Source organism: Capra hircus, chromosome 8, assembly GCF_001704415.2.
Source record: "Capra hircus breed San Clemente chromosome 8, ASM170441v1, whole genome shotgun sequence".
NCBI lineage: Eukaryota > Metazoa > Chordata > Mammalia > Artiodactyla > Bovidae > Capra > Capra hircus.
This window is the reverse complement of record NC_030815.1, coordinates 1,495,053-1,522,022: the sequence shown is the minus strand read 5'-3', so window position 1 is coordinate 1,522,022 and position 26,970 is coordinate 1,495,053. Positions and strand designations below refer to the sequence as shown.

At 44.1% G+C, this 26,970-nt stretch overlaps 1 protein-coding gene across 5 annotated transcripts in view; it reads right to left on the bottom strand.

Moving 5' to 3' along the window:
- The window catches only part of CLCN3 (chloride voltage-gated channel 3), a 98,271-nt gene that overhangs the window by 16,877 nt on the left and 54,424 nt on the right, over positions 1-26,970 (bottom strand). For all 5 annotated transcript variants that reach the window (XM_018051805.1, XM_018051808.1, XM_018051806.1 and 2 more), the window contains 8 exons: positions 14,349-14,506; positions 11,238-11,337; positions 9,850-10,037; positions 8,712-8,834; positions 7,419-7,625; positions 5,333-5,413; positions 3,871-4,416; positions 2,041-2,227 (listed from right to left, as the gene is read on the bottom strand). In XM_018051805.1, coding sequence (XP_017907294.1) covers positions 2,041-2,227; positions 3,871-4,416; positions 5,333-5,413; positions 7,419-7,625; positions 8,712-8,834; positions 9,850-10,037; positions 11,238-11,337; positions 14,349-14,506 — 1,590 coding nt within the window. The remainder of the gene's footprint in view (positions 1-2,040; positions 2,228-3,870; positions 4,417-5,332; positions 5,414-7,418; positions 7,626-8,711; positions 8,835-9,849; positions 10,038-11,237; positions 11,338-14,348; positions 14,507-26,970) is intronic.

Genomic DNA, 26,970 nt, shown 5'->3' with positions numbered 1-26,970 from the left:
ACCCACTTACAAATTAAACTCCTGTGGGTAGAATATTAAATTAATGCATCTGTCCTCTAAATCTCTTCAAAATGAGTGAAAACGTTTGGACACCTTGTGATTTCTGTTAATACTGTAGTACTCTCAGAAAGGCCTTCTGAACCATTCACAGTGTCCACAAGACCACCACAGGGCCCCACCCTTCCCTGACCCAGGCCTCTCCACCCACTGAGCTGCCTGCCCCCCATCTCCAGCTACTCATACCTTATCTTATTACAGTCATGCTTGCCTCATTTCCAGCTGTGAAGACTTCAGGTGACCCTTAGCGCAGAAACCACCACACACTCAAAACCAAGCTCCTCCTCCTCTCCAAAGAGCTCTCCACGCAACCTCCCTGAAGCCACCGCCGGGCACCATGTCCCTCCTGACAACCGAGTGGCCACTCCTGATTCATCCCTTTACTCTGGCACCGAGACTCTGATCTCGTCCACTCAGATTTGCTCTGCAGACCTCTGTGCAGGGGTCCCTTTCACAGTATCTTCACTCCTACCAGCCTAGTTGGCCCTCAGGACTCTTCTGCAACCTGAGTCGTTCCATCTTCCCTCCCTGACTGCAGCCCCCATCACCTTCCATCCACTTGACCAGCCGCATTCCCAGGTTAACCTCTCCTCGGTGCTACTTCTCCCATGCTGCTTCTCTGTTTGACATCCTACCAGGGGATCGCAGTCTATACAGTATCAAGCTTAACCTCACTTTCTGTTATTAGCCTAAGAACAGAAGGCAGAAAGAACCCACTATATGTGACATATTTGCATTATGCTATGGATGCCCCAAGCAGTTTACAAAAGCTTCTATCATTTTTAACTACACGTACATTTTATCAGGTATTATGCTAACAGTTTTATATGCGTATCACTGTCTATAACCCCCAATAGCAAGAGACAAGTAGTTACTACTTCCATTTTGAAGAAAATAAAAGATCACGAAGTAAAGGAACTTTCGCAGAGCCCTCACGTTGAAAGTGGCAAAGCCACAACCCTGCTACAGACCTGACCGATTCCAAACACAAACTCGTCCTGATGAGAATCACACTCCTCCTCACACTTCCCGAGGTGCCCACAATGCTCTCCCCTGCAACACTGCCAGTTTCTTCAGACCCCACGAATGCCAGGTCCATCATCCCAGCTCTGCTGTCTGCACACTCCTGGCCTTGTGAATCAAGTCGCCCCCTGCCAAGCCCGCGCCTCTCTCAGCACGTCCGCCCCAGCCAAGCCCCTGCCGCCCGCTCAGCTCGAGGCTCTGCAACCCCTGGTGGCAGGAGGGCCTGTGTTCACACTCCTTTCTGTGTTATTCCCCACTTCCCCATGGGACAGATGAGTATCTGCTTCTCTAGAGAGAACCACTCTCTCCGTCACTTTCACCTATGACACACCTGAAGATCAGTAACTACACAATTTTAACTCACTGAGCAGAACTAAGTCAAAATAGCAAGTATACCTAAATATTATAACCAAAATTATGCTGACATTTTAAATATAAAAAAAGTAACAATTTTTCATGTTCAAGAGGATAAGAAATAGATTCTTAGGAATTTAATGCCAGTGTTTTGGTTTTCATTAAAGCTATCTTTTCCTCTTCTGCTATTGAAGCACCTTAAGCAGAAGTAAGCTGATAAAGAAACCTTTTACTATGGCGCACAATCATCACCACAGAGCTCGGGTGAAGGTGCTCGGAGCTCTGCTGGAGTGTGGGCCCAGGAACCATGCCAGACGTCACAGGTAAGCCAAGGAAAGAGTAAGCAACTCCTCAGACAGGACTAAGCAAGCCTTGTTGTCTGAGACATTTGCTGTCATAAAGCATCACATGGTACTGAAATGAAGCTAACCACACCTACAGTTTTACACTAACGTGTGTTCAGGGACAGGTAAAGTGAAAACTAGTTCTGCACAGGCTGATGCCCCCGCTGGGCCCTCCTCCCTGATCCCACTACTCTCAGCCAGCCAGCCAGGCAGACACACACACACCGCCCGCCCCCCCCCCCCCCCGCCCCAGTCTCGTTACCTAGGCATGCGGCCGCGCCGACCATGGCGTACAGGCCGGGGGTGATGCAGTCAGCGCCGACCTCACACCACTCCTTAAAGATGAACCAGTCGTGGTGATAGTAGGCCAGCTGCTCCACCGCGATGCCCACGATGCGGCCGGCGATGGCGCCAATGGCCATGCTGGGGATGAACAGGCCAGATGGGACCTGCGACAGGGCAGACGCTCAGTGAGGCGAGTTCTCTGCGCACCTGCCCTGCACGGGTAGTACGACCCTCCTCTCACAGGGCAGAAATAAAGCTGCAGCAAGCCCTGGCAGCAGTCTCCCTAACAATCCCAACAACTGAGTTACCGAGTAACCAACCACCTTCTCCAGCCCAACCCAAAACGCCCCCCTAGAAGGCATCAAACAGGCATCTCATTCTCCTGCACATTAGAGCTTCAGCCAGGGTGGAGGAGGTGGGGGTCTTAGGCCTGCTCTGCAGTGACACAGGATGCTGAGCTGGGGCTCCCCACACTGGACAGCCACACCCTGCTTCCTGGGAATGTGGTCTGTAGCACACAAGGAGGAGTTCAGGGCGTTAATCAGCTGACCTTAAAGCAGATTATCAGGGATGATGATATGGGCCTGAACTATCACAAAGGCTTTTGAAAGGTGAAAGAAAAATTTGCGGAGAATAAATTGAGAATGTGGAGATAAAACGAGATATGACGAGACACACTGGTTCTGAAGAGAAGGAAGGGGGCCATGGGCCAAGGCTCCTGGAGGCGGGAAAAGGCATGAAAACTGATTTTGCCCAGAACCTCCGTCACTCCTGTGTACTTGGTAACATCAGCCCAGCGAGATCCAATTTGGAGTTCTGATCTCTGCGACTGTATTAAATGTGTGTGATTTTGTGGTGATTTGTCACAGCAGCAATAGGAAGCTAATATGTGGCTTTAAAACATGATCACAACTCTGACACCACCCCCGAAGTAGAGAGCATGTCCTCCCAAGAACCCGGGACCTTGGTGACCATACGCAGAGGAAAAACACAGCAGGCGGCGTGCGCAGGAGACATCTTGGGCTGGGCTAGAAACGGTCCTCTTAGGACCCTCACTGTGGGGACCCTGGGCTGCCACAAGAGGCACCTACCAGCCTCACCTCCCCCATCATACCCAGGCCATCGTGTAGGAAGAGCCAGAGACCGGAGACAGACAGACAGATGGACAGACAGGGCAGGAGCCCTGGCGGCCCACCCCAGCCGTCGGGACCTGCTCGGCCCTGCTGCCTGACACGAGAGGCCTGGCCCGAGCCGTGTCTGCGGACGGCCGCACAGCTGACCACAAACAGCCTCGCAGCTCATCCCAGCCGTCGGAACCTGCTCGGCCCTGCTGCCTGACACACGGATGGCTCTGAGAACGCCTGGCCCGAGCCGTGTCTGCAGACGGCCGCAGAGCTGACCACAAACAGCCTCGCAGTTCATCCCAGCTGTCGGAACCTGCTCGGCCCTGCTGCCTGACATACGGATGGCTCTGAGAGGCCCGGCCCGAGCCGTGCCTGCGGACGGCCGCGGAGCTGACCACAAACAGCCTCGCAGCTGAGTACCCCACCTGCTGAGCCAAGAGTGAGGGCACAGTGAGCAGCTCTCTTAAGCTGCTAGGTTTGGGGTCAGCCGCTACACAGCAACAGACACCGTGCTCAACAAGATATCCTAAAGAAGTCTTCCTCCCACAACTAAAAATTAACCCCCAAAGAGCTTCCTCAGCCTATATTTGTGGATCATCTTCAGATAAAACCTTTGTTTCTCGTTCCACGTAAGTCTTGGACCCGCCACGGTTACCTCAGGACCCCCTCACGTGGACACTTACCTTGATGCCAAAAGTGAACACAGTCATTATGATCTTAAATATGAGAGCCAGGCAGAGCTGCCATATGGCAGAGTACACCCCCAGGCCCGCGGGACGGTCGGGGATGTCGTCCACGATCTTGCTGGCATTCATGTCGCTCCTGTAGTCGCACAGGGAGGACGACTCCAGGGGCCCGCAGTCTGTGAACAGCTCTTTGATCAGCTCGCTGGTGTTGAGCCGCGTGTACGGGTTGGGGAAGGCGACCACTGCGGTGATGGCCGCCACCACGATGACCTCGAGGACCGGGTACTTCCCGAACTTGGTGGACTTGCGGCGGCGACACCAGGCAATGTTGGCCCTGATAAAGAAGGCTCCCCAGAGCCCGCCGAACACCCCCAGGAGGATAAAGGGAAACAGTTCAAACAGGTACCATGGAGTGTGATACTCCACGTAGAAGAGGACCAGGCGGCTGTTACCAAACGGATTGATGGATCTCAGAACAAAGGCAGCCACCAAAGCAGCAAAGAACGACCTCCACAGAGTCTTCAGAGGAAAGTAATAGCTGACCTAGAAAACCAAGGGGGAAATTAATGTGGTGATTTTAGAAAGCCACTCTGATATGTCACAACTTGGCAGTAAGTACCAATGCTCTAAGTTTTGCTGCAGCTAGAATTCATACATGATTCTATACATATCATACAGTAAGAAGAACACCACTATCTTGGTAACCGTGGCTATCATTCCGTTACAAATTTGTAATGTCGACTGATTATAACTGTCTAATAACTATTTAAAATACCTAGCATTGTGTTATTTTCAAAGGGAGCTTCACCTCAGTTCAGTCGTGTTAGTTAAGAATAAATGTACCATCACCGCTCTTGTTAGTTCACAAAAAAAGGATTAAATTTCCCTCTTCTCTACTGAAGCAAAAAGAACGTAAACAACTGGGGGAGAAAAGTAAATTTTAAACCATTTCTGAGTCACATTTTTGTGTAAAAACTCTTAAGCACCAATGAGAGAACAAAAACAAAATATTCCCCTGAAGTGACTAGAATTATTTCCTTAAACATCAATAAGGGGCACAGAAGTAATCACACACAAAAGTTAAAAAGATGACTTAGAAACTGATTAAAAATCTTAAATAAAAACAAAGCTATAATTTAGCAAATAAGGACTGTTTCAAATATTTTTTATTTAATTCATTTGTGCTTACTTTTAATCATGTCAAAAAGGTTAAATTTTAAATAATCACATGTATGGATAATGTTTTTTGAAAGACTTCTCAATAAAGAACATACATATTACTTTTTATGATTTTTTTAATGTAAGAAAGAGTGAAAAGCAACTATAAAAACAAATTTGAAAACTTAAAAACAAAGTATCTATCACAGCAGCTAACAAGACTGAGAAGTGTGCCAAAATACACACTTAATGGTGCCTGTGCCTCATATGATTACTGGTGGCAGCTGCCGTCTTAACCTACCTCTTCCAGACTGAACAGCACTCCTCCGATTGGCGCGCCGAAAGCCACAGAGACGCCTGCAGCGGAGGCAGCCGACAGCACCTACGAAGAAGACGCAGCCGTTTCATACGCTTACAGGCTCAGCAGGCCAAACTCTGTGTCTGCGTGTACTCAGAGTGTCTACATCCCCTTCCAAATCTAACTCATATGTCACCTTCCTCTCCAAGCAAACACAAATATTTCTTCTAAAACCCCTTGTTTCTCTTCTGCTTTAAAAGTTATTCAAATATTCAATACTCAGTCAACACACATTTGCGTGATATATACCAACGTAAACAGGATGTAAAGGAGAAAAGGCAATGAATTCAAGCATCAGGACGCCTGCATGAGCAGACCAGCAAGCCAGGACTGGGGCTCAGGGAGAGCCGTTTGTTTTTAAGCAGGATGTCATTTCTTCAGATTTTAGGGCTCACTGTTTCATCACTAATCATTGCTTCAGTCCACATCCTAGAGAAATGACCAGGGAACTGCAAACCCATCACGTTTCCCTACATTTTCAGTCAACTGAGTCCTCTGAAGAGATGGCTGCTGCCACCACGGAAGCCTCACGTGAAGGTGCAAACCCGGCTGCCCCGAGGGCCCAGGCTGGCCATCCCGAGCGCCCCCCCCCACAGGCCACGGGAAGGAAGGAACAGAACCCAGGGTCGCCCTCCAGCTCCCACCAGCATGAAGCCAAACACACACACAGTCACTGGGCATCTACTCATAATTAGCCACTTTTCCGAAGAGTCTTTATGCCTTCTACTACTTGACTCCAGCAAATATCTGAGGCTACCAATGCATTTTCTCAAACACTGAATTTGTACATCTTTGAAAGAGAAATCTGAAATAATAACAAATTAAATTCTAAGTGTTATGAGCATGAACTCCACAGTCAGGTTGCTAGTTGGCAAATTAAAAATGAACAAATTCGTGTTTCACTTAAACTGTGCCTGGCCTGAGAATGCAGACTCTGACAGGGAGCAGCAAGGCTTATGTTTCAGTGTTTTCCCACCAGCACGACTGCAGACAACACACCTTGCAGAATCTTCTGATTCTAGCTTGAACAGAATCTATAGTCAAGCTAGCACACAAGTACTACAACTCACAGACGTTTTAATCTGTTCCACATAAGTATCTAAGAAGCATTTAAACATATCAAAAGAAGTGGGCAAAGGAAGAAAATCAAAATATGAGGCCTAAATGCTTTCAATTAACATGAAAGCCAGCCATGTATACCCCAAGGTGTCAGAATCAAGTTAAGTCATAAACATCACAATGTGTTTACACCAAAATCCAGGTAAAGTTAATTTCTATAATGTTACCTAATAAGGTAATTTTTGCACTTATAGAGAACAAATAACAAATCTTCCCCCACAATGTCAAGGTCCAACAGCAAGTAATGGGAGTGAACTGACAAAACGCAGACTAGACAGGGGACACGAAGGGATGGGGCTCCCACAGTCTGGAGCTAATAAGAAGGTGCAAGGAGCCCACTTTTCTTCTAGAAAATATCCACAGCAACCTGCAAACATCAGGTTTCAATGTCTCCACGATCTCAGGATGACCTGAACGAAAGGGCAAAGGAAGCTGCCCTAAAGAGCCAAGTAAAAAGCAGGTGCTACCCGCCCTTCACTGTGAACCAGTATCAATTTCAGGTGGTCTGACGCCCTCTGGGTTCCCTAAGGAGCCGCAAGCCCCCTGAGGTGGCACCCCTCCTCCAGAGGAAAACAGCTGGTGAGAAGCCCCACTCCAGAGAATCACCGATGGGGAGAACCAGGAGAGAAAGCAACGCACCATTTGGGAAACATGTCAGAGGAGGAAAGGTGTAAGGTAAAGCAAAAGCAAAGGAAAATATTTCTGAAATCCTACTGAAACCAACAGACACCAGGCCAACTCTAGAGACCACTCAGAAAGGGGGAAAGAGTCCAAGGAAGTCTCACATTACGACTTGAATCTGAGTACAGAATTCACCCAAAGAGTACACAGTAAAATACGTGAGACTGTTCAAGCAGTAAGTGTATATAGCGGATATTCGCCTGTTAAATGAATGACAGAATACACTTACCTCTCTTTTTTTAGCTTCATTTGTGCTGTACTTCGGAAAGAGGTAGGAAAAGATGTTTCCACAGCAACAGGCAACATGGACCAAGGGCCCTTCTTTTCCTAAACTCAAGCCTGATGCCACAGCCAGTACTAATGTGATGGTTTTAATCATTAAAGTCCATTTTCCCAAGTAGCCTCGGATGATGAATCCACTCAAAATAGTTTTAATCTACAAAGGAGAGATCAAAGTAGCTTAATTTCCTTTAAGAAACTGCAAATTTCAGTGGGCAATGGGAAGATTCACAATTCATTTTCTGAAAGTCTGAACTATTATGCTCTATATAATAAATCTGTAACATATTCTAACTCTCTTCCCCTGCAAGGGTACAAGGCAGCCCTAGCTCATGAACAAAACTGAAATACCAGGCCATGATAAGGGGCTACAGGCTTCGTTACAGGGGGTACAGTTACATAACCAGCTAATGGTAAATCGTAATATTTCTACTATAGAAATACAATACAGTTAGATACATTTCAGACACTCTTGTGTCAGAAATAAAGGTATTTTGCCTTCAAAGACAGTATGTCTTCTCAGAATAAAATGTGTAATTACGTGTAATATTTTCTTATATATTAAGAAGGACGTATGACAACTGGTGAATACTATATGGTACTGTTCCGTATTAAAGATGTTCTTAATGCAGCTTTACGATCACTAACATTGCTTTTAAAAGCTATGCACTAGAAAAAGCTAGTAACTTATTTAAGACAGAAAAATAAAAAGGGTGTGGGGGGGAAGTAAGTTCATGTTCAGTCCTAAATGTATTCTTCACATTATTACTGATAGAAAGTAAAACCTCAACTTTATACTATGATCAAATATTTAAAGTATAAAATCATTATAAATATTATTTGCCAAATTCAAGGGTTATCTTATCTAATTTAAAAAGTTGTAAAAAGAGAATAAATATATTCAAATCCAATTCATAAGAGAAAAACATTAACTAATTCACCAAAGAATTTTAGCTGACATTTTCCAAGTTCTTGGTGTTTAACTGAGTGCTGATATTTGTTTAGTTATGTACTACATTAGAGTGAGAAAAAAAAAAAATCGACCTCTCCAGAAAACAATGGAATGACTATGGGGAAGGATTTCTTTCAACAAAGTCTACTATCAGTGGACATTTAAAAACTTTTCTTTCTTGTATGACAGACAAACTTTTTCCCCAGCGAAACCATTATCTCGCCTCCCACGGGCAAAAACTTAAGCATCAGGATCACAAAATGTTAAGACACTGAGCGCTGCAGGGCTTACCTCTGGGATCCCAGAGCCACAGGCGTATGGCGCAAACACCTTCACCAGCGAGACGGCAAGAAAGGCGAAACTCAAGGCCCAGAAGATGTACATCATGTAGTTCATGATGTACGAGCCAGGACCCTGAAACCAAAGGGTTCAACAGAACGAACTCGCTAGTTGCTGCGGGCACTGCTAGTCCCAGTGCTTGCCACCTAAGCAACTTGCGGCAAGCTCTGCAAAGGCTCGTGGTTTACTACCGCAACTGTGACAGCTTTACGGAGCAAACTACTTAAGTGGAACCTAAAACATATTTATACTGTACATGGAAGGAGACAATCTATTTAATATTTTCCCTAGCTGCTTTCTGATCCCCAGAGTCTTGTTGCCAAGAATCTCAGCTGCACTTCAATCTCTGCCAACCCACAAACCAGTTTTTGAAAACAGTTGGTGAAGATAAAACTGCCTTCACACTCAGCTTTCATTTGCAGCAATTCTGGAGATAAAGTGGGAGACAGTACACTGCCCATCTCATTCTTTTCAGCTCTAAGATTCAACTACAAGAAAATTCTAAAAACATATCCATAAGTCCTCAAAAACATATGTATATAAAATATATATATACTATTCTAACTTCTAAAATGTTCTTCATACATATATATATGACATTCTGACTTTTAAATGTGCTTTATAAAATATCAACAGTAAAATAATCATGTAAATACTGTAATGCCACAAGGAAAAATCTAAGGATTTCTATAAACTTATCTCCAGTTAAGACTTACTTTACAATTCTTGATAACCTATACTTCCCAAACAACTGTGATATAATAATGTTAATGAGCAGTTTTGATAGCTTGGCTCCATATTAACCTCTGTTTATACAGCTCCTACTGCACTTCATCTCCACAATAAAAACACAGTCTACATCACAACGCAGCAGCCTTGCTTCTGATTAAGCAGCTAACTAACACCAGAGCTTTTCAAACAGTGCTTAAATCCTACTCACAGCAGTGCCGTCTCCTATCTTCCATCCTATCGTTTTATACACTCCCCTCTTTCCCCTTAGGACAGGGGCAGTCCTCTAGCTCGTTCGTGAACTGGAGACCGGCTTCCCTGTACTGACTGTTAATCCACTGGGACACAGGGCAGGACTCACCTCGGCCTGGCCTATGATCAACTCTGCCCACGTTTTCCACTGTGGACACTTGTCCCTCTCTTCGAACGTGGTTTCGTTGGACCCCCAGCAGCACTGCTCGTGGTTGTACCAGAGCGCGCTCAGGCAGATACCCTCCTTCAGGTCCGTCATCCAGTCGGCCGCAATGTCTATTAACCCAGCCAGTGCCCCTGCAAAAGATGTTGGAGGCGCTGAAGACAGTCCACTTCTGGGGCCTCCGAAACTGTCAACTTACAGGGTCAAGGAGAGCTGGGGATGCCCTACAATAAACGGTCATACGGGAAATACTACACGAACCTAAGGTTTTCAAATCTTACAATATGCATTCTATTTACAACCGTAAATAGCTATTCTTTAAAATAGAACTGTTCTTCTTTGAAATTAAAACTAGTTATGCCATTGAAATTGACTGTAACTTTTTAAATGTATTTGACTCTTTCAAAGGCTGTCCCTTGGCAGAAGAGCCTCATCTCTGGCTGTGACATCAGAGTTTCTACTGGTGTTTTTTAATTGAAAACCCAATTCATAGACTTACAAAGGATCTTAAGCTCACTATAATGGAATAACCATTAGATTTAGTGAAACTCATGGCAGGAATGAAACAGAATACAAAGAATACACAAATTGATGGTCAAAATCTAAGTCCTTCTCATATAAGAAGGTGAACAGGTCACATAAACACCTCAGAATCTCAGGGCTTCCCTCTATTCTCTCCACAACTGTGTACTTTTCTGTCGTGCTCTTCAGGACATGCTCTTCCGTGGTAGAAGCTCAAAGTCAGCAAAGCAGCCCTTCCCGCTGGCTCGCACATCTTCCGCCCCTACTCCGTTCACGCCCCGGGCTGCTGAGCACTCTGCGGCCCACTGGAGCCTGAAGTCCGGCCCTAGCCGTGGCCTGCCCACTCACGAGCTGTGACCCCTCGTCAAGTCGCCTAACCTCTCTGTGCTCAGCCCCCCATCTGCACGAGTCAGACCACGGGACTGCCGTGAGGTCTACACACACACAAAGCTTTTGGAACAGGGCATGACCCATAGGAAGCACTCAATAAATATTACCTGTTTATTATGATATTGACACTGAAATACACTTTACCGACCATCTGGTGCAGACTAGGTATTTTACAGATAAAGACAATGAGTGACAAAGATCAAATTGGACACTTAAGGTGACTGAGCCAAGCCCAGAGCTCTGAGACTCCCACCTCCCACTCTTACATTTAAGGATATTTTTTTGAAGGAAAGAAACAAAACAAATGCTTCTAAAAATTCAAAAGTTTCTGGGGGAAAAAAAAAAAAAACCCGCAGGAAGGAGGGGAGAACTATTAATCGTCCTGCTAACCAGAGCAGCACTGCATGGACAGTCCTCTTTACCTGATGCCAACCCTGTCAGCGTCACCACGAGCCACCCTGACCACGCATCGTACAGGCTTTTCGTCATCTCCCATGCTGATTCTTTCTTTTTGCTGTTGATCTGAAATTAGAAATGGTCATGCTTCATTCTTTAAACCGTGAGTAGCAGCCACAATTCTAGAATCCAACAATTTCCTCAATTACTATACATGGAACAGTACTTTCTCAACTAAACAATAGAGTGAGTGAGTTTGGGGCAGAAACAGCAGGTCAGACAGCTGCCGCGCCTGTGAATCAGATGACAAGCATTGACCCAGAGCCTCAGAATGAGAGCGAGGGCCTCACCGTCCACACAGACGCTGACCCAGATTGCTTCAGACTGCACCGATGTTAGCTGGCATGCACCTTTTATAGTGACAGAAATAAGACATCACAGCTAGAAGTGGCCGTCGCTCCCTGCTCTTTCTCTCTTTCTCTGGTTCTAGCAGTTAAGCGGCATGCAGTGGTCCCAAAAGGCAAGCAGTGACGAAGAGGACTGTGCCCGAAAACGCAGAACACAGTCCTGTGAATAAAGGGGCCGCCGAAACGTTCAGGCCCGTAGCGTGCCAGTGTGCCAATGCTACAGGCAGGGTGCCGTCGCCGCGCGAGGCAGAGGCCGCCGCCGGACCTGACGCCCGCTCTCACCCGGAGACGCCCAGGGCCAGTCTGCTCCCTCAGTCAGCGTGCGCTTCACAAGCAGCCCCCCCCCCGACCGCGCCCGCCCCTCCCTGTCCTGCGGCCGGCTGCTCCACAGGCCACTCTCAGGCCAGGCACTCCCTGCTCCACCGCCCTGTGGGAGGGCTACAGCCAGAACTCAATGATCTGGTCTCTTTCAAGCATCTGGTCTATTTCAAGCCACAAGGCCACTTTCAAAAGGCTGAAGGAGGCAATTTTACTCCTCCTTTGTTATAAGCAACCAATTACAGATATTCACCTTGCTCTAGGATTGAAGGTAGGACATTCCTTTTAAAAATAATAAATCTCACATTGCTTTTTCTTAATAACTGTAATGTTTAATAAAATACAATATGAAGCAGAAACTTGAACGTCATCTAAACGTTCATCAGAACAGTATTGGTCAAATAAACTGCAGTTACATCTGTGTCATGAGAAACTCTGTAGTCATTAGAAAAGAATGAGATGACTGCAGTATCATGTCGGGGAGAAAAGCAAAGCATCCACGCGTATAGGATGCTCCCATTTATCTAAGAAAAGTAAGTATATAAATATGCATGATTGTATTTTAAAAAATTAAAGGGACAACGTAACACTGGACGTGCAACTCCTGAACACTACACGTTAAGACTGCACACAGAGCACTTCTCACACACCGTGAAGGAGGCGGCTTGCCCGAGGAAGAGCCTCTGTGTGGTCTGTTTGGCCTGCAGCATAAGCCACTTTCACGGAGTGCCATTCTTACTTGAACAAAAACATACTGGAACTCTGGTTTTTCAGACTTGGAAATTTGACAGGTATTTTTCTCAAAAAAACGAACCAAGTAAGCCTGTCATTTCAAGTAAAATGTGTATTTGGTTCCAATGACAGATTTTGAGCTTCAAAATAAAAATGAGGATTTTAGAGAACTTATATCCATTACTATAAGAATGACAGATCTCAATAGTTAAAGACTTTTCCGAGGAGATTAGTGTTGACATTAACAAATGTGGCTTTTTTGAAACTATATACTGACACGGTACAATGAACATGTCAACTGTTCAAAGAACCGCATGAATCAGTGAATCAGTATTTGCCAAAGGATCACGGCACAACATGACAGAATCGTTCACGCGAAGTTCAAGGGGAACCAGAGGATTCTAACGTGACCAAAGACAAGGGCTTCGCTGATGCAGGTCTAGGGCACACATGGCAGCTAGCCTTTAAGAAACTAACTACATGTCCCTGCCACTGCCTTGCAGCATCAAAGAAGAAAATCCACAACGATCTGAAAAGGTTATTAAAATGCTCCTGGCTTTTCCAGCTACGTGGCTGTGAGGCTGGATTTTCTTCATGTACTTCAATCGAAACGCCCAGCAGTCTGCAGCAGCACGTAAGAGAGCCCAGCGGCTCTCAGGAGACCAGACAGTAATGAGGGAGGTTCATGAAGATGCAGTCCAGCGCCGCTCTCTCACTGAGCATTGTTTATCTTGGAACATAGCTATTTTTCATAAAAACATTGTGTTAACATGTAATGAGCTTGTTATTGTTACTTTTAAGGGTATGGTTTTGAAATTTCTCAGTCTTATCATCTAATATGTTGTCATGTCTTATTTGCAGAAAGGGTGAATAGTGACTAATGAATCTCAGAAGCAGTACTTTTCATAAACAATATAATCTAAGTCCAATTTCAGGTTTAATAGATATATAGACATTATTACGAAAGGTAGTAACTCATTTGTACAAGCAATTATTATTACATCTATGAGTTAACTTCAGAGCTCAAATTTGCAAATGGCCTTTCAGAATTTGGAATTTTATTTTCAAGAGATTTTTTTTTCCTCTTAAAATTTTTGAATGACACTATCAATAAACCACAAACAACAACAAAAAAGATAACATACATTGTAGTTTTTAAGCAAAAGCCATTCTTTTATTGATTAGTACTTTACACCAACATTCCATATGTCCACACAGGACTCAATCTGAGAAATAGCTCAGGATTTAAAACCAAGAAGGGAGATAAAATAGCAAAGCCCCAGGAAACTATCTCCCCAGTAAGCTGCTTCTTTTTCCAACAACTGAAATTATTTAACACATTTCCTCTTTGGCCTGATGCTCAAAGTCAAGCGCCAGGCTGACTGCTACCTCCTGAACTCGGCTTGATCTTCTCCAACTCACAGGCCTTTGCCTTTCCCTCCTATTCTGTCTTCCTCTACTTCTTTGATTGTAAGCTGCTTCAAATCCCTTCCAGAAAGATAAAGGATGTAAATAAACTTTTAAAAGGTATAGAGAAAAAACCGTATTACTTATAATATGCGGAACCTTACTTAAATATACTTGTAACATTCTGGCAGCCTGAGATCACCGGCAGAAATACAAAATTATTCAAGGATCTCTCTGTGCGCTGCTGCTGTCAAGATTACTGAGCAAACGTACCCGGCGATGCCTTTCTCTGTCTTTACACTTCTCTCGCACCCAGTCGATGGTGTGGAAGTCATCATAGGTGCCAACCCCAGGGATGGGCTCGTCCAGAAGATCCAGCAAGTGTGTGGAGCTGCTGATGCTGCCCCCGTTGGTCATTGTGTAGTGAGTTCCTGCAGAGCCAACAAGGAACAATGAGCGTGTTCTGTGAGCGACAATGGACAGCTATGCAGCTCATTAGTAATTCCTAAAGAAATAGGATCACTTGAAATAGTTACATCAACAGAGGAAGGAAAGCGTTAAGAAAATGCATCTCAAACTTGGAAGTAAGAAAAAGGACTAGGGCACATCCTGCCCCACTCTCAGGAGAGCACCAGAAGCCACCTTCCTAAGTCATCCAAGGGCGCCCTGGGGAAGGGAGCTCTGCAGCACTTCCTGGTTACCAGCGGCCAGGGCAGAGTCCACAAAGTGGGAACATGGGGCAGAGGATGGATACATTGAAAGGATACGCTGAAGAAGGATACACTGAAGGTGGATACACTGAAGGTGGATACATTGAAGGAGGATACACTGAAGATGAAGATGGATACATTGAAGATAAAGGCAGATACACTGAAGAAAATTACAATTGCCCTCGCAAAAAGGCAACTGTATTCTGTCCAGGAGCAAAGACAATGCTCAGTGGAGGTGCGGGCTGCAGGTCAAGACTCTGTCCCAGCAGGAAGTTCTCTCCCTGACAACGTCTCTCTCGCTCTTCTACATCAACTGTGTCAGCAAGCAGGTTCCCTCGCCAGAACTCAATACATAATATTTGGCCAGTGTCCACTACGCAACAGACTTGAGGGTACAAGAAAGGGGACTGAAAGACAATTCACAAAAACACAACTGGCTCTTAAATTTGAAAAGTTCAATCTAACACAAAAAAGAAACGCAGAGCAAACCTACAGCATCATTCTCCTCTACCAGACTGGTAAAGATTTAAAAGGCTGGCCAACGCACTGAGCTGGCAAAGATATGGGGAAAAGAGGTCCTGGAACAAAATCATTAGGTTCAGTATCAACCCGTGCAGCCTCGTTGAGAAGGGAAAGCTGCACACATGCTGTCCAACCAGCAGGCAAAGTCCGGGAACTCTCCCTGCACTTACACTTGTGTCATGCGAGTGTGTGCTCCTCGGCTCTTTGTCTCGTCACAGCAAAGATTTGGAGTGATGGACATTAAAGCCCCCTCGGCGTGTCACAGCTCTCAGGTCTTGGATAGACCGTGTTATAGCTCTCAGGTCTCGAATGGACCATGTCGTAGCTCTTAGACAAATCAGTGTTACAGCTCAGTGTGACAGCTCTATTTTACTTAGAAGATAGCAGGGAAATCCATCTTCGAGGCGTCAGGGCACGTTGATCCGAAGACACAAGAAGAGCGCCCCAGCGTGCGGGAGAGAGAGCGAGCGAGCGAGCTTTGGCTCCTCTATTTATATGTTTCTCTCTCCCTGGGCCTGTCCTATGTAAATTGGGCCAGGCAGGAGTGTTGTCTGTCTTACCTGAGGTCCTCAGTCCGGTCCTCGGGCCTTCTTTTGTTGTTATTTTCTCGGGCTTTTCCCTTCCTTGTCTTGCAGCCACCACCAATTCGGGCTCCTTTTCCCTATTCTGCCTACCTAACCCTTGTGTAAGCCCATAAACTGCACCGTGTGGGCACAGAACCACACTAGAGCTCTAGGAAGAAAGCGGAACAAACGCCGAAGCGTTCACAATCTAAAACTGGGGTCAGCAAAAGAGCCAAAGAGTCCACCTGCTGGGCTCTGGAAGCCGAACAGTCACAACTACGCAGCTCTGCCACGCTGAGTCTGAGTCTGCCATATCAGCGCAAAAGAAGGCCTACAACATACAGACGAGTGAATACGGCTGTGTTTCAGCAACAGTTTATTTACAGGAGAAGAGCAAGATTTCTCCTAATGCCCGACCCTATTTTCAAAGGCAGCGTAGCAAGTTTATTTGGTTAAATTTATTTGGGGTTAAAAGTTATGCTTATGGTATATTTAAATACAGAGAAAATACTATGAAGTGAAATGAACCAACATGTTAATAATGGTGACCTCTGGGAAGTAGATTTGTTAGAAAAAGCAGAGAAGGAGCTTTAATTTTCTGCACAGCCGTCACAGGTGTATCTATACCCACACATACATATGTGCACGTGCTTGGCTCTGTCTGGCTCTTTACGGCCCCAAGGACTTCAGCCTGCCAGGATCCTCAGCCCACAGAATTTTCCAGGCAAGAATACTATAGTGGGTTGCCATGCCCTCCTCCAGGGGATTTTCCCAACCCAGGGATCAAACCCAGGTCTCCTGCACTGCAGGTGGATTCTTTTTCATCTGAGCCCCCATAATTTCAAACAGGTGATCTTAACATCTTCAAATTATGTAGCAGTAATAGATTTTATGGCAAAAAATAAACATCTAAAACTATGTCATTTTAACAGGAATGTACGAATTGATACAGAATATAAGGAGTGGCACTATACTAATGTTTAAACAAACACCATAAAAAGACTCAAGAAACCCATTTAGTTTATTTTCTGGTTTTATGGAAAACCAAAATTCCAAACAGCAAAGTTCCCAGACTACCCTTGCAGTCTGATGGTTTAAATGAACTTGTCCTCTTTTGTTTACAAAGAAACTACCGGAAATGTTCAGTCATTCACAAAAAACGACCCTGGCAAAGCCAGAACCTGCACTTTGCCCAGCACTGTGAACAATGCCAGGCTAGAGCAGGAGAGGCTCCTCAATCCGCCAGGAGCGGGAGGGAGAGGTGCTCAGAGCCGCCCGCCCCCCCCCCCCCCACCCGGTCAGTACAAGGACTCGTTTTATTGCTGTCCAGATAGAAGCAAATAAACTACACCGGGCTGCAAGTTCTGTTCTTTGATCATTCAAAGAGGCAGTTGAAACAAGCATTATCACAGAAAGGGTTATTAGTATCTCAAACGATGTAATACTGAATATTGGGCTTCCCTGGTGGCTCAGCAGTAAAGAATCTGTTTAGAGACATGGATTTGATCTGTAGGTTGGGAAGATCCCTGAAAGAGGAAATGGTAACCCACTCCAGTAATCTTGCCTAGAGAATTCCATGGACAGAGAAGCCTGGCAGGGCTCCAGATGGGGTCGCAAAAGAGTCAGACACAACTGAGCCACTCAACAACAACAAATACTGAATATTCTACAATGAACTTAGCGTTTCTTTACTTCTACCAGATGGAACAAAGTCCCTCTTTCCTCTCCACTTACAACATTTGAATGCTCAGCCTGGAAAGGTGTAAGATTCTAACAGGAGAGTGAGAAGTGTACTGACTTCAGTGTTTTGGCAGAAGCACTCCAGGGTAAACGATTTATCATTCTGGCTAAGGGTTTGAAGGCCCAGTCCCTCAATGGCCCATGCCTGCTCAAGTAAAACACAAGCCCTAAACCCTCCACCACAACCTTTACATGCTCCAGGTCTCTCTCCCCCCATCCTGATTTTATTCAGTAGTTTCCACTTTGTCAAAATGAACTGAAAGGCCTAAGTTTCCTCAAGAAAAAGCGACTGGAGAGCAAAAGCAATGACAGCATTTGTAGCACCTTGACAAGTTCCAGCATCTCTGGCTCCACCTTCTGTGTGATAACATTAACAATGGTCGTTTTGAAGATATTTTCGGAGGGAAGCATCAGAGCCTCTATGATACCACTCAGGAAGACGTCTGGGGTAGTCTGCCCCCAAAGCATAAGCAAAACAAACTGAAACGGAGGGAAATTCTACAATGTAAGCAGCTTGTGAGCTTCAAAAACGTCAGTCATGAAAGACTAGCTGCACTAGATAAAAAGGAGGCCGCAGAGACGCGCAACCGAACTCGGTCCGTGCCTGGGATGGGCAGTGCAGGACCGGGACAGTCAGGGCGGCACTCAGCAAACTGGAGGACCGTCGGAACAGTGACTGAGTAATAGCATCGGCGCCAATCTTCTGACTCTGAAACTGTACTGAAGCTGTGGACGAGCTACATATCCTTTCACAAGGAAACACACACCGAAGTATTCAGCACTTGCAGCGCATCACATCTGTACATGTGCATGCTCGGTTGCGTCCGACATTTCGTGACCCCAAAGATGGCCCTCCAGGCTCCTCTGTCCATGGGATTCTCCAGGCAAGAACACTGGAGTGGGGTGCCATGCCCTCCACCAGGGGATCTTCCCGACCCAGGCATCAAACCCGCGTCTCCTACATTTCAGGTGGATGCTTTACCATGGAGCCACCATCACATCTGCATCTTATCCTTACAGGGTTCAGGGAAGAAGAACACAGTGCATCCCATATGTACAATTAACAGTGGATGCAGTGTGTGACAGGGAACGGCACACGTGACAGAAAAAGACAGACACAGGATGAAAGCACGAGGTAAAACGCTAACATTCAGGAATCTAGGGGAAGGGCTTATGAGACTCTCTGCACTATTTTTCAACATCTCTAAGTCTGAAATTAAAAGAAAAAGAGTTTTTAAGTCTACTGTGATATATTTTGCAAACTTCAAACTTTGTCCCTATTCACTCTTATCTGGGTAGAGATGGAGACACACATTACTGATTTTAATTATTACTATTCTACACAAAAAGTCAAAAGCAAAATTTCTGTACCACCTAACATGCATTGACACAGTAAGTCAGCAGCCGCAGGCTAAGAATTCCCAGCTGCCTGCAGCATGAAGATACTAAGCAAATGAAGCGTGTATCCCCAACAGCCTTCTGAACTAGGGAGGAGAGAGCAGAGACCAGCGTTCTTATTTTCAGGGGCAGCACAGGCCTAGTCCCCTACACACTCACAGAAGCTGTGTGTCCTGCCTCAGTGACTTTCCAGTCACTAGTCTGTAGAAACTACCCCGACATCGAACACACAGAACTGCACAGTAATTAAAAATTCCAGAAAATCAGAAATAAAGCATTCAAGCTTTTCACACCAGGGGACCCCATGCACCAACATGTCACGTTTGGCGCATCCCTTGACACTTCTGGGGCTGCCACGGCACCTGTCAGGTAGGATTCCGCCTGTCAGTCTGTGTGCCCGGCAGACTTCTGGGAGGTCAGCCTGTCCCCTCAGGCTGATCTGCTTCCACCGGACACAGTGCCAGCGTACAGGGGAAGTACTGACGTGTCTTCTTGCTTTAGGGGAGCCCACGTTTATCTGTTTAGATTCACTGTTTCCCCTCTAATTATTCCTAAAAGAAGTCTGAGTCCTTCTGTGACTCTTGACATCAATCTGGTTTTGGAATTAACCAAGATCAATTTTGGTATAAAAATAAAAACTTTTTGCTAGTTGATTAGAATATTTCTTCGGCTCTGATAAACATGATGAAAAGGCATCTCCAGAGAAGGGCGGACAGTCCAATCTGGCTTTAACCTCTCGCCCTGCATTCTGATTCTTACTGCGCTATAACTGACAAATGAAAAAAAAACTATCATATTCTTAATGCAAAATCAATTAACGTAGTTTTAAAATTCAAAGTCTGCTTTAGGATTGCTAGATAAAACTCAAGAATTACCTGGCTATTTAAAAAAAAAAAGGGGGGGGGTTTCAAACTTTTACTTCTACTTCAGTATGTGTGTGACATCATTTCACATTTTTCTTTTATAGTTTGTTCTACCAAACATGGACATATCTGAGTAGTTCAAAGAAGAAAAGGAAAGGCTGGGTCCCACTTCAAACTGGTAGGGAACATTTGTTTCTCATAGGATCATAGAAATGCCTATACATCGTTGCATGTTAGCAGTAATTTCAAAGACGTTACATTTCCTAACAGTAACCATGGTTTTTAAATATTCCTAATTATTATTTGTGTATAGTTCACTGCAATCTAGATTTCACTTAAAGTTTACCTTATAAATGCTGAAATGAGACAAACACAAATCACTTACATCTCTGTGTTAATAAAATTCTTGTAAGCAGGAGTGTTAAGTTACCCAGCGTCATCGCCCCACTCCATTTCATGTGTGATACAGCACACACCACAGAGGCAATGCCACAAGCGCAAGTGAAAGCTCTCTCACAGGCAAAGAGCATCTCCTTTTCTTTCCTAAAACAGTATTTCAAGGATTGGAAATTAGGAAATTATAACAGGGCTTTCCAAATCAAGGGGTGAGGCCACACTCCCTCATAAGACCTCTCCTTGCCCTCCTTGACAACTCCTCTTAGAGCTGGGGGAATACAAAGTGACACCATTTACTTGGATTTCTCTCCAAGCACGTGCAGTGCTCACTGATGCAGACACACCAGGACACCTTTTGGAAATAATCAAAGTTCTTTGTCCAACAGTATCTCCTCATCCTCTGTGCACATGCTTCCCACCACAGGGAAAATCAGAGTACAATATTCAGCGCTATAGCTTCTGAGTTTCAAACTCAGGCTTTTGAAATTGAAAAGAACAGGCAAAATCTTAAACGGCAGTACATCTGAGTTGTAACCAATGGTATTCTGGGTTTCAAAACGTTTCAAGTACAAGGGAGTTTCTGCAATAAGCCTTGGACTGAAAAGAGAACAGATGAGAAACAAGTCTATACAGTTACGTAAGGTTTGTGGGGGAAGCAAGGAGAGGGAATTGAGTAAAGAAGAGAGAACAGTTAAACTGGCAACTGGCTTCAGCTTTTCACATTTTCTACAAGAAAAAAGGGTAAAATCAACTAGCCACATGTATTTATAAGCTTCCCACTACTTAGCATATTTTCACTACTCAACACACTTTGTAAAAACCATTTCAGGTCATTAAATGCATCGGCACATCATTTTCAATGGACTTTAGACTGCTACATTTAATTGCTATGATGCACTATCATTTAGGCTAGTTTGCATTACAAACAGCATATACAATGAACATATGTGTACCTACTTAGTCATCCTCTTTCCCAACTAATTTTTTAAATTATAACCTTTTTCTTGTTCTTAACTTTCTTTCCCAACCCTATGTCCAGATATTCAATATTAACAACCAGATGTACCTCCAAACTGGAAATAACTGCATTATTTCCAAAGTGAAAATAACTACATTACCCAGTATTGTCGTCAGGTTAGATTAGTATCTGTGTGATGGAGCCTCACTGTCTCTGCCCACCTCGAAACCTTTCTCCCTTCTTTCTGAAACAGAACCCATTATTTTTAGGAAACTTCTATTCCTAACGGCATGCAGACTTGGTGGGAGAGTCAGTCAAAGCATCTTCACCACCCCCAACCCAGCTCGCCATTCTCATCAGAATCAGCCTCCTGAAGAAATAAACCATAGCCATCACAGTCAACAAAAGAGTCCGAAATGAAGTACTTGAAAGCAATCTCAAAAACGACAGTGATCTGTTTGTTTCCAAGGCAAACCATTCAACATAACAGTAATCCAAGTCTATGCCCCCACCAGTAATGCTAAAGAAGCTGAAGTTGAATGGTTCTACGAAGACCTACAAGACCTTCTAGAATTAACACAGGAAAAAGATGTCCCTTTCATTATAGGAGACTGGAACACAAAAGTAGGAAATCAAGAAACACCTGGAGTAACAGGCAAATTTGGCCTTGGAGTACAGAATGAAGCAGGACAAAGACTAACAGAGTTTTGCCAAGAGAACGCACTGGTCATAGCAAACACCCTCTTCCAACAATACAAGAGAAGGCTCTACACGTGGACACACCAGATGGTCAACACCAAAATCAGATTGATTATATTCTCAGCAGCCAAAGGTGGAGAAGGTCTATATAGTCAGTAAAAATAAGACAGGGAGCTGACTCTGGCTCAGATCGTGAACTCCTTATTGTCAAATTCTTAAATTGAGGAAAGTAGGGAAAACCACTAGACCATTCAGGTGTGACCTAAATCAAATCTTTTATGATTATACAGTGGAAGTGACAGATTAAGGGATTAGATCCGATAGACAGAGTGCTGATGCACTGTGGACAGAGGTTCATGACATTGTACAAGAGACAGTGATCACGACCATCCCCAAGAGAAAGAAATGCAAAAAAGCATAATGGCTGTATGAGGAGGCCTAACAAAAAGCTGTGAAAAGAAGAGAAGTGAAAGCAAAGGAGAAAAGGAAAGATATACCCATTTGAATGCAGAGTTCCAAAGAACAGCAAGGAGAGATAAGAAAGCCTTCCTCAGCGATCAATGCAAAGAAATAGAGGAAAGCAATAGAATGGGAAAGACTAAAAATCTCTCCAAGAAAATTAGAGATACCAAGGGAACATTTCATGCAAAGATGGGCACAATAAAGGACAGAAATGGTACGGACCTAACAGAAGCAGAAGATATTAAGAAGAGTTGGCAAGAATATACAGAAGAACTATACAAAAAAGATCTTCATGACCCAGATAATCATGATGGTGTGATCACTCACCTAGAGCCAGACATCCTGGAATGTGAAGTCAAGTGGGCCTTAGGAAACATCACTATGAACAAACTTAGTGGAGGTGATGGAATTCCAGTTCAGCTATTTAAAATCCTAAAAGATGATGCTGTGAAAAGTGCTGCACTCAGTGTGCCAGCAAATTTGAAAAACTCAGCAGTGGCCACAGGACTGGAAGAGTTTTCATTCCAATCCCAAAGAAAGGCAATGCCAAATGCTCAAACTACAGCACAACTGCACTCATCTCACACACTAGCAAAATAATGCTCAAAATTCAAGCCAGGCTTCAATAGTACATGAACCGTGAACTCCCAGATGTTCAAGTGAAGAACCTAAGCTACTCCATGTTGTTAAAAGAAAAACTCCATTTTGTAAGATTCCGGGAAAAGAGCCTTCGGAAATCCCGACCTCACCCCACCGTGCACGAGCCAATCGGACCCTAGACCAAAACCTCCTGACTTAACGTTCAGGAACTTGTGGTCTACCTAGACAATAGGGACCAATCAAGAACCAACATATAACCCTTCGAAAGAAAGTGACCAATCAGACGTCCCCCTACCTAGAAATCCTTTCTTTCCATGTATACTCCCTATATAAGCAATGTAATCCAAAACCCGGGGCTCCTCCCTATAGCCGATACGTCGGTAATGGTGGGAGCCCCAGCTCGAGCTTGGTAATAAAAAACTCTCTTGCTTTTGCATCGGATATCGGCTCCCTGGTGGTCGCTGGGAGATTTCGCAACTTGGGCATAACACAAGCTGGTTTTAGAAAAGACAGAGGAACCAGAGATCAAATTGCCAACATCCCTTGGATTATGAAAAAAGCAAGAGAACTCCAGAAAAACATCTATTTCTGCTTTATTGATTATACCAATGCCTTTGACTGTGTGGATCACCACAAACTGTGGAAAATTCTAAAAGAGATGGGAATACCAGACCACCTGACCTGCCTCTTGAGAAATCTGTATGCAGGCCAGGAAGCAACAGTTAGAACTGCACATGGAACAACAGACTGGTTCCAAATAGGAAAAGGAGTATGTCAAGGTTGTATATTGTCACCCTGCTTGTTTAACTTATATGCAGAGTACATCATGATAAACGCTGGGCTTGAAGAAGCACAAGCTGGAATCAAGATTGCCGGGAGAAATGCGGATGACACCACCCTTATGACAGAAAGTGAAGAACTAAAGAGCCTCTTGATGAAAGCTAAAGAGGAGAGTGAAAAAGTTGGCTTAAAATGTAACATTCAAAAACCTAAGATCACAGTATCCAGTCCCCTTATTTTATGACAAACAGATGGGTAAACAGTGGAAACAGTGACAGATTTTATTTTTTACAGCTCCAAAATCACTGCAGATGGTGACTGCAGCCATGAAATTAAAAGACCCTGCTTCTTGGAAGGAAAGTTATGACCAAGCTAGACAGCATATTAAAAAGCAGAGACATTACTTTGCCAACAGAGGCCCATCTAGTCAAGGCTCTGGTCTTTCCAGTAGCCATGTATGGATGTGAGAGTTGGACTACAAAGAAAGCTGGGCGCCAAAGGATTGATGCTTCTGAACTGTGGTGTTGGAGAAGATTCTTGAGAGTCCCTTGGACTGCAAGGAGATCCAACCAGTCCATCCTAAAGGAAATCAGTCCTGAATATTCACCGGAACGACTGATGTTGAAGCTGAAACTCTAATACTTTGGCCACCTGATGCAAAGAACTGACTCATAGGAAAAGACCCTGATGCTTGGAAAGATTGAAGGCAGGAGAAGGGGATAACAGAGGATGAGATGGTTCCATGGCATTACCAACTCAATGGACATGAGTTTGAGTAAACTCCGGGAGCTGGTGATGGGCAGGGAGGTCTGGCGTGTTGCGGTCCATGGGGTCGCAAAGAGTCAGACACGACTGAGCAGCTGAACTGACTGTTGACTGACTGACAGTGATATACAGACAGAAGAGTCTACTTTTTTTGGACACCTGAACTTCAAAAGGATAACAGGACACAGGACAGTCCCAGATCTTAGAGTGTATAAGAAAGCACGATCTGAAAGCAGTACCTCCCAGCTTTAACACAAAACTTTCCTGGGGGTCTGATGCCAGATGCCGTGACCACCCTTCTACTGCCCATGGCTGGAAAACAACGAAACTAGAGAACAGATCACTTTTTCTGCAGCATGGCCCAGTATAGAAATCCCATGACCTAATGCACTCTGAGGTCAGAAACACCTAGATTCAAATCCCAGGGCTGCCACATAAGCCAGCAGGAACTACCTACTAATCAATCTCTCAGGTACCTAGGTGATTTCACCTACCCATAGGCTGTGGTATGTGAACTGCAGATAATATACTGAGCAAAATCCAACAGATTTTTAACATAACTTAATTTATTATACCTGGTATGGCCACAAAAACAAATTTCTAAAATGCACAGTAAATGACCAACCTTTCCATAAAACGGACATCTTGTAATTTAAATATCACCAGCATTATTTCATAGTTCAAGGATCAGCAAGTACGATGTGTTTTAGTGTTAGTGATTCGAATTAGTGAGTGAGCTTTCTTGCAAAATGAGCGAGCTTTCTTGCAAAAATAACTTTACTTATAAGAGGACTTTTGTCTTTTCTCCCCAGACACAATACTTTATAATATTCATGCATTCCGATGGAAACACATTTTATTCATACCGGTAACCTAAACAAAGAGTTTGTAAATTATCGGCAGGAAAATCCAATTTTAAATTTATGTGATTTATGTTGTTTTGTTTTTTGTACTGAAACGTAGTTGATTTACAATGCTGTGTTAGTTTCAGGTACACAGCAAAGTGATACAGTTATACATGCGTATCTATTCTTTTTCAGATTCTTTTCCCTTGCAGGTTATTACAAAATATTCAGTACAGTGCCCTGCGCTATACAGTAGGTCCTTGCTGGTTATCTATTTTTTATATCTATAAAGTAGTGTGTATATATTTATCTCAAATTCCTAGTTTATCGTTCTCCACCCCTTTCCCCTTTGGTAATCATAACTTTTTTTTTCCTATGTCTGTGGGTCTATTTCTGCTTAGTATGTAAGTCCATTTGTATGATTTTATTTGTGTGTGTGTGCTCAGTTGCTCAGTCATGGCTGACTCTCTGTGACCCCAGGTTCTGCAGCCCACCAAACTGCTCTGTCTATGGGATTCTCCAGGCAATAATACTGCAGTGGGTTGCTATTTCTTTCTCCAGGGCATCTTCAAGACCCAGGGATTGAAGTTGTGTCTCCTGCTTTGGCAGGCGGATTCTTTACCAGAGTCACCAGGGAAGCCCCATTTTATTTTTTTCTCTATGTATAAGTCTCTATGTCTTTATTTTTCACTCTATGTATAAGTGATACCATATATTTGTCTTTCTCTACCCATCAGGCTTCCCTATGATGATCTCTATGTCCATCCATGTTGCTGAAAATGATACTATTCCATTTTTATGGCTAAGTAATATTCCGCTGTATGTATGTACATCGTCTTTCTCCATTCTTCTGTTTATGGACACTGAGGTTACTTCCATATCTTGTCTATTGTAAACAGTGCTATTATGAACTTTGAGATGCATGGATCTTTTCGAATAATGGTTTTTTCCAGAAATATGCCCAAGAATGGGACTGTAACATCATATGGTAGCTCTATCTTTAATTTTCTAAGGAACTTCCATACTAGTCTCCAGAGTGGCTGTGCCAATTTACATTCCCATCAACAGCGTAGGGTTCCCTTTTCTCTATATCCTCTCCAGCATTTATTGTTTGTAGGTTTTTTGATGATGACCGTTCTGACTGGTCTGAGGTGATAGCTCATTGTAGTTTTGATTTACATGTCTCTATTAATTAGTGATGTTGAGCACATTTTCATGCGCTTTTTGGCTATTTATAAGTCTTCTCTGGAGAAATGTCAAATTTATTATTAGGTTGGTTTTTTTGGATATTGAGCTGCATGAGCTGTGTATTTTGAGATTAATCCCTGTCAGTCGTGTCATTTGCAAATCTTTCTCCCATTTCATAAGCTGTCTTTACGTTTTGTTTACAGTTTCCTTTACTGTGCAAAAAGCGTTTAAGTTTAATTAGCCTCCATTTGTTTATTTTCATTTCCATCACTCTAGGAGGTGGATTCAAAAAGACAGTGCTGGGAGTGTTGTCAGAGTGTCTGTCTACATTTTCCTCTTGTTTATAGGCACTGTGAGTTTCCTTTTGTGTTTGGTGTTAGAGAATGTTCTAATATCATTACTTCAC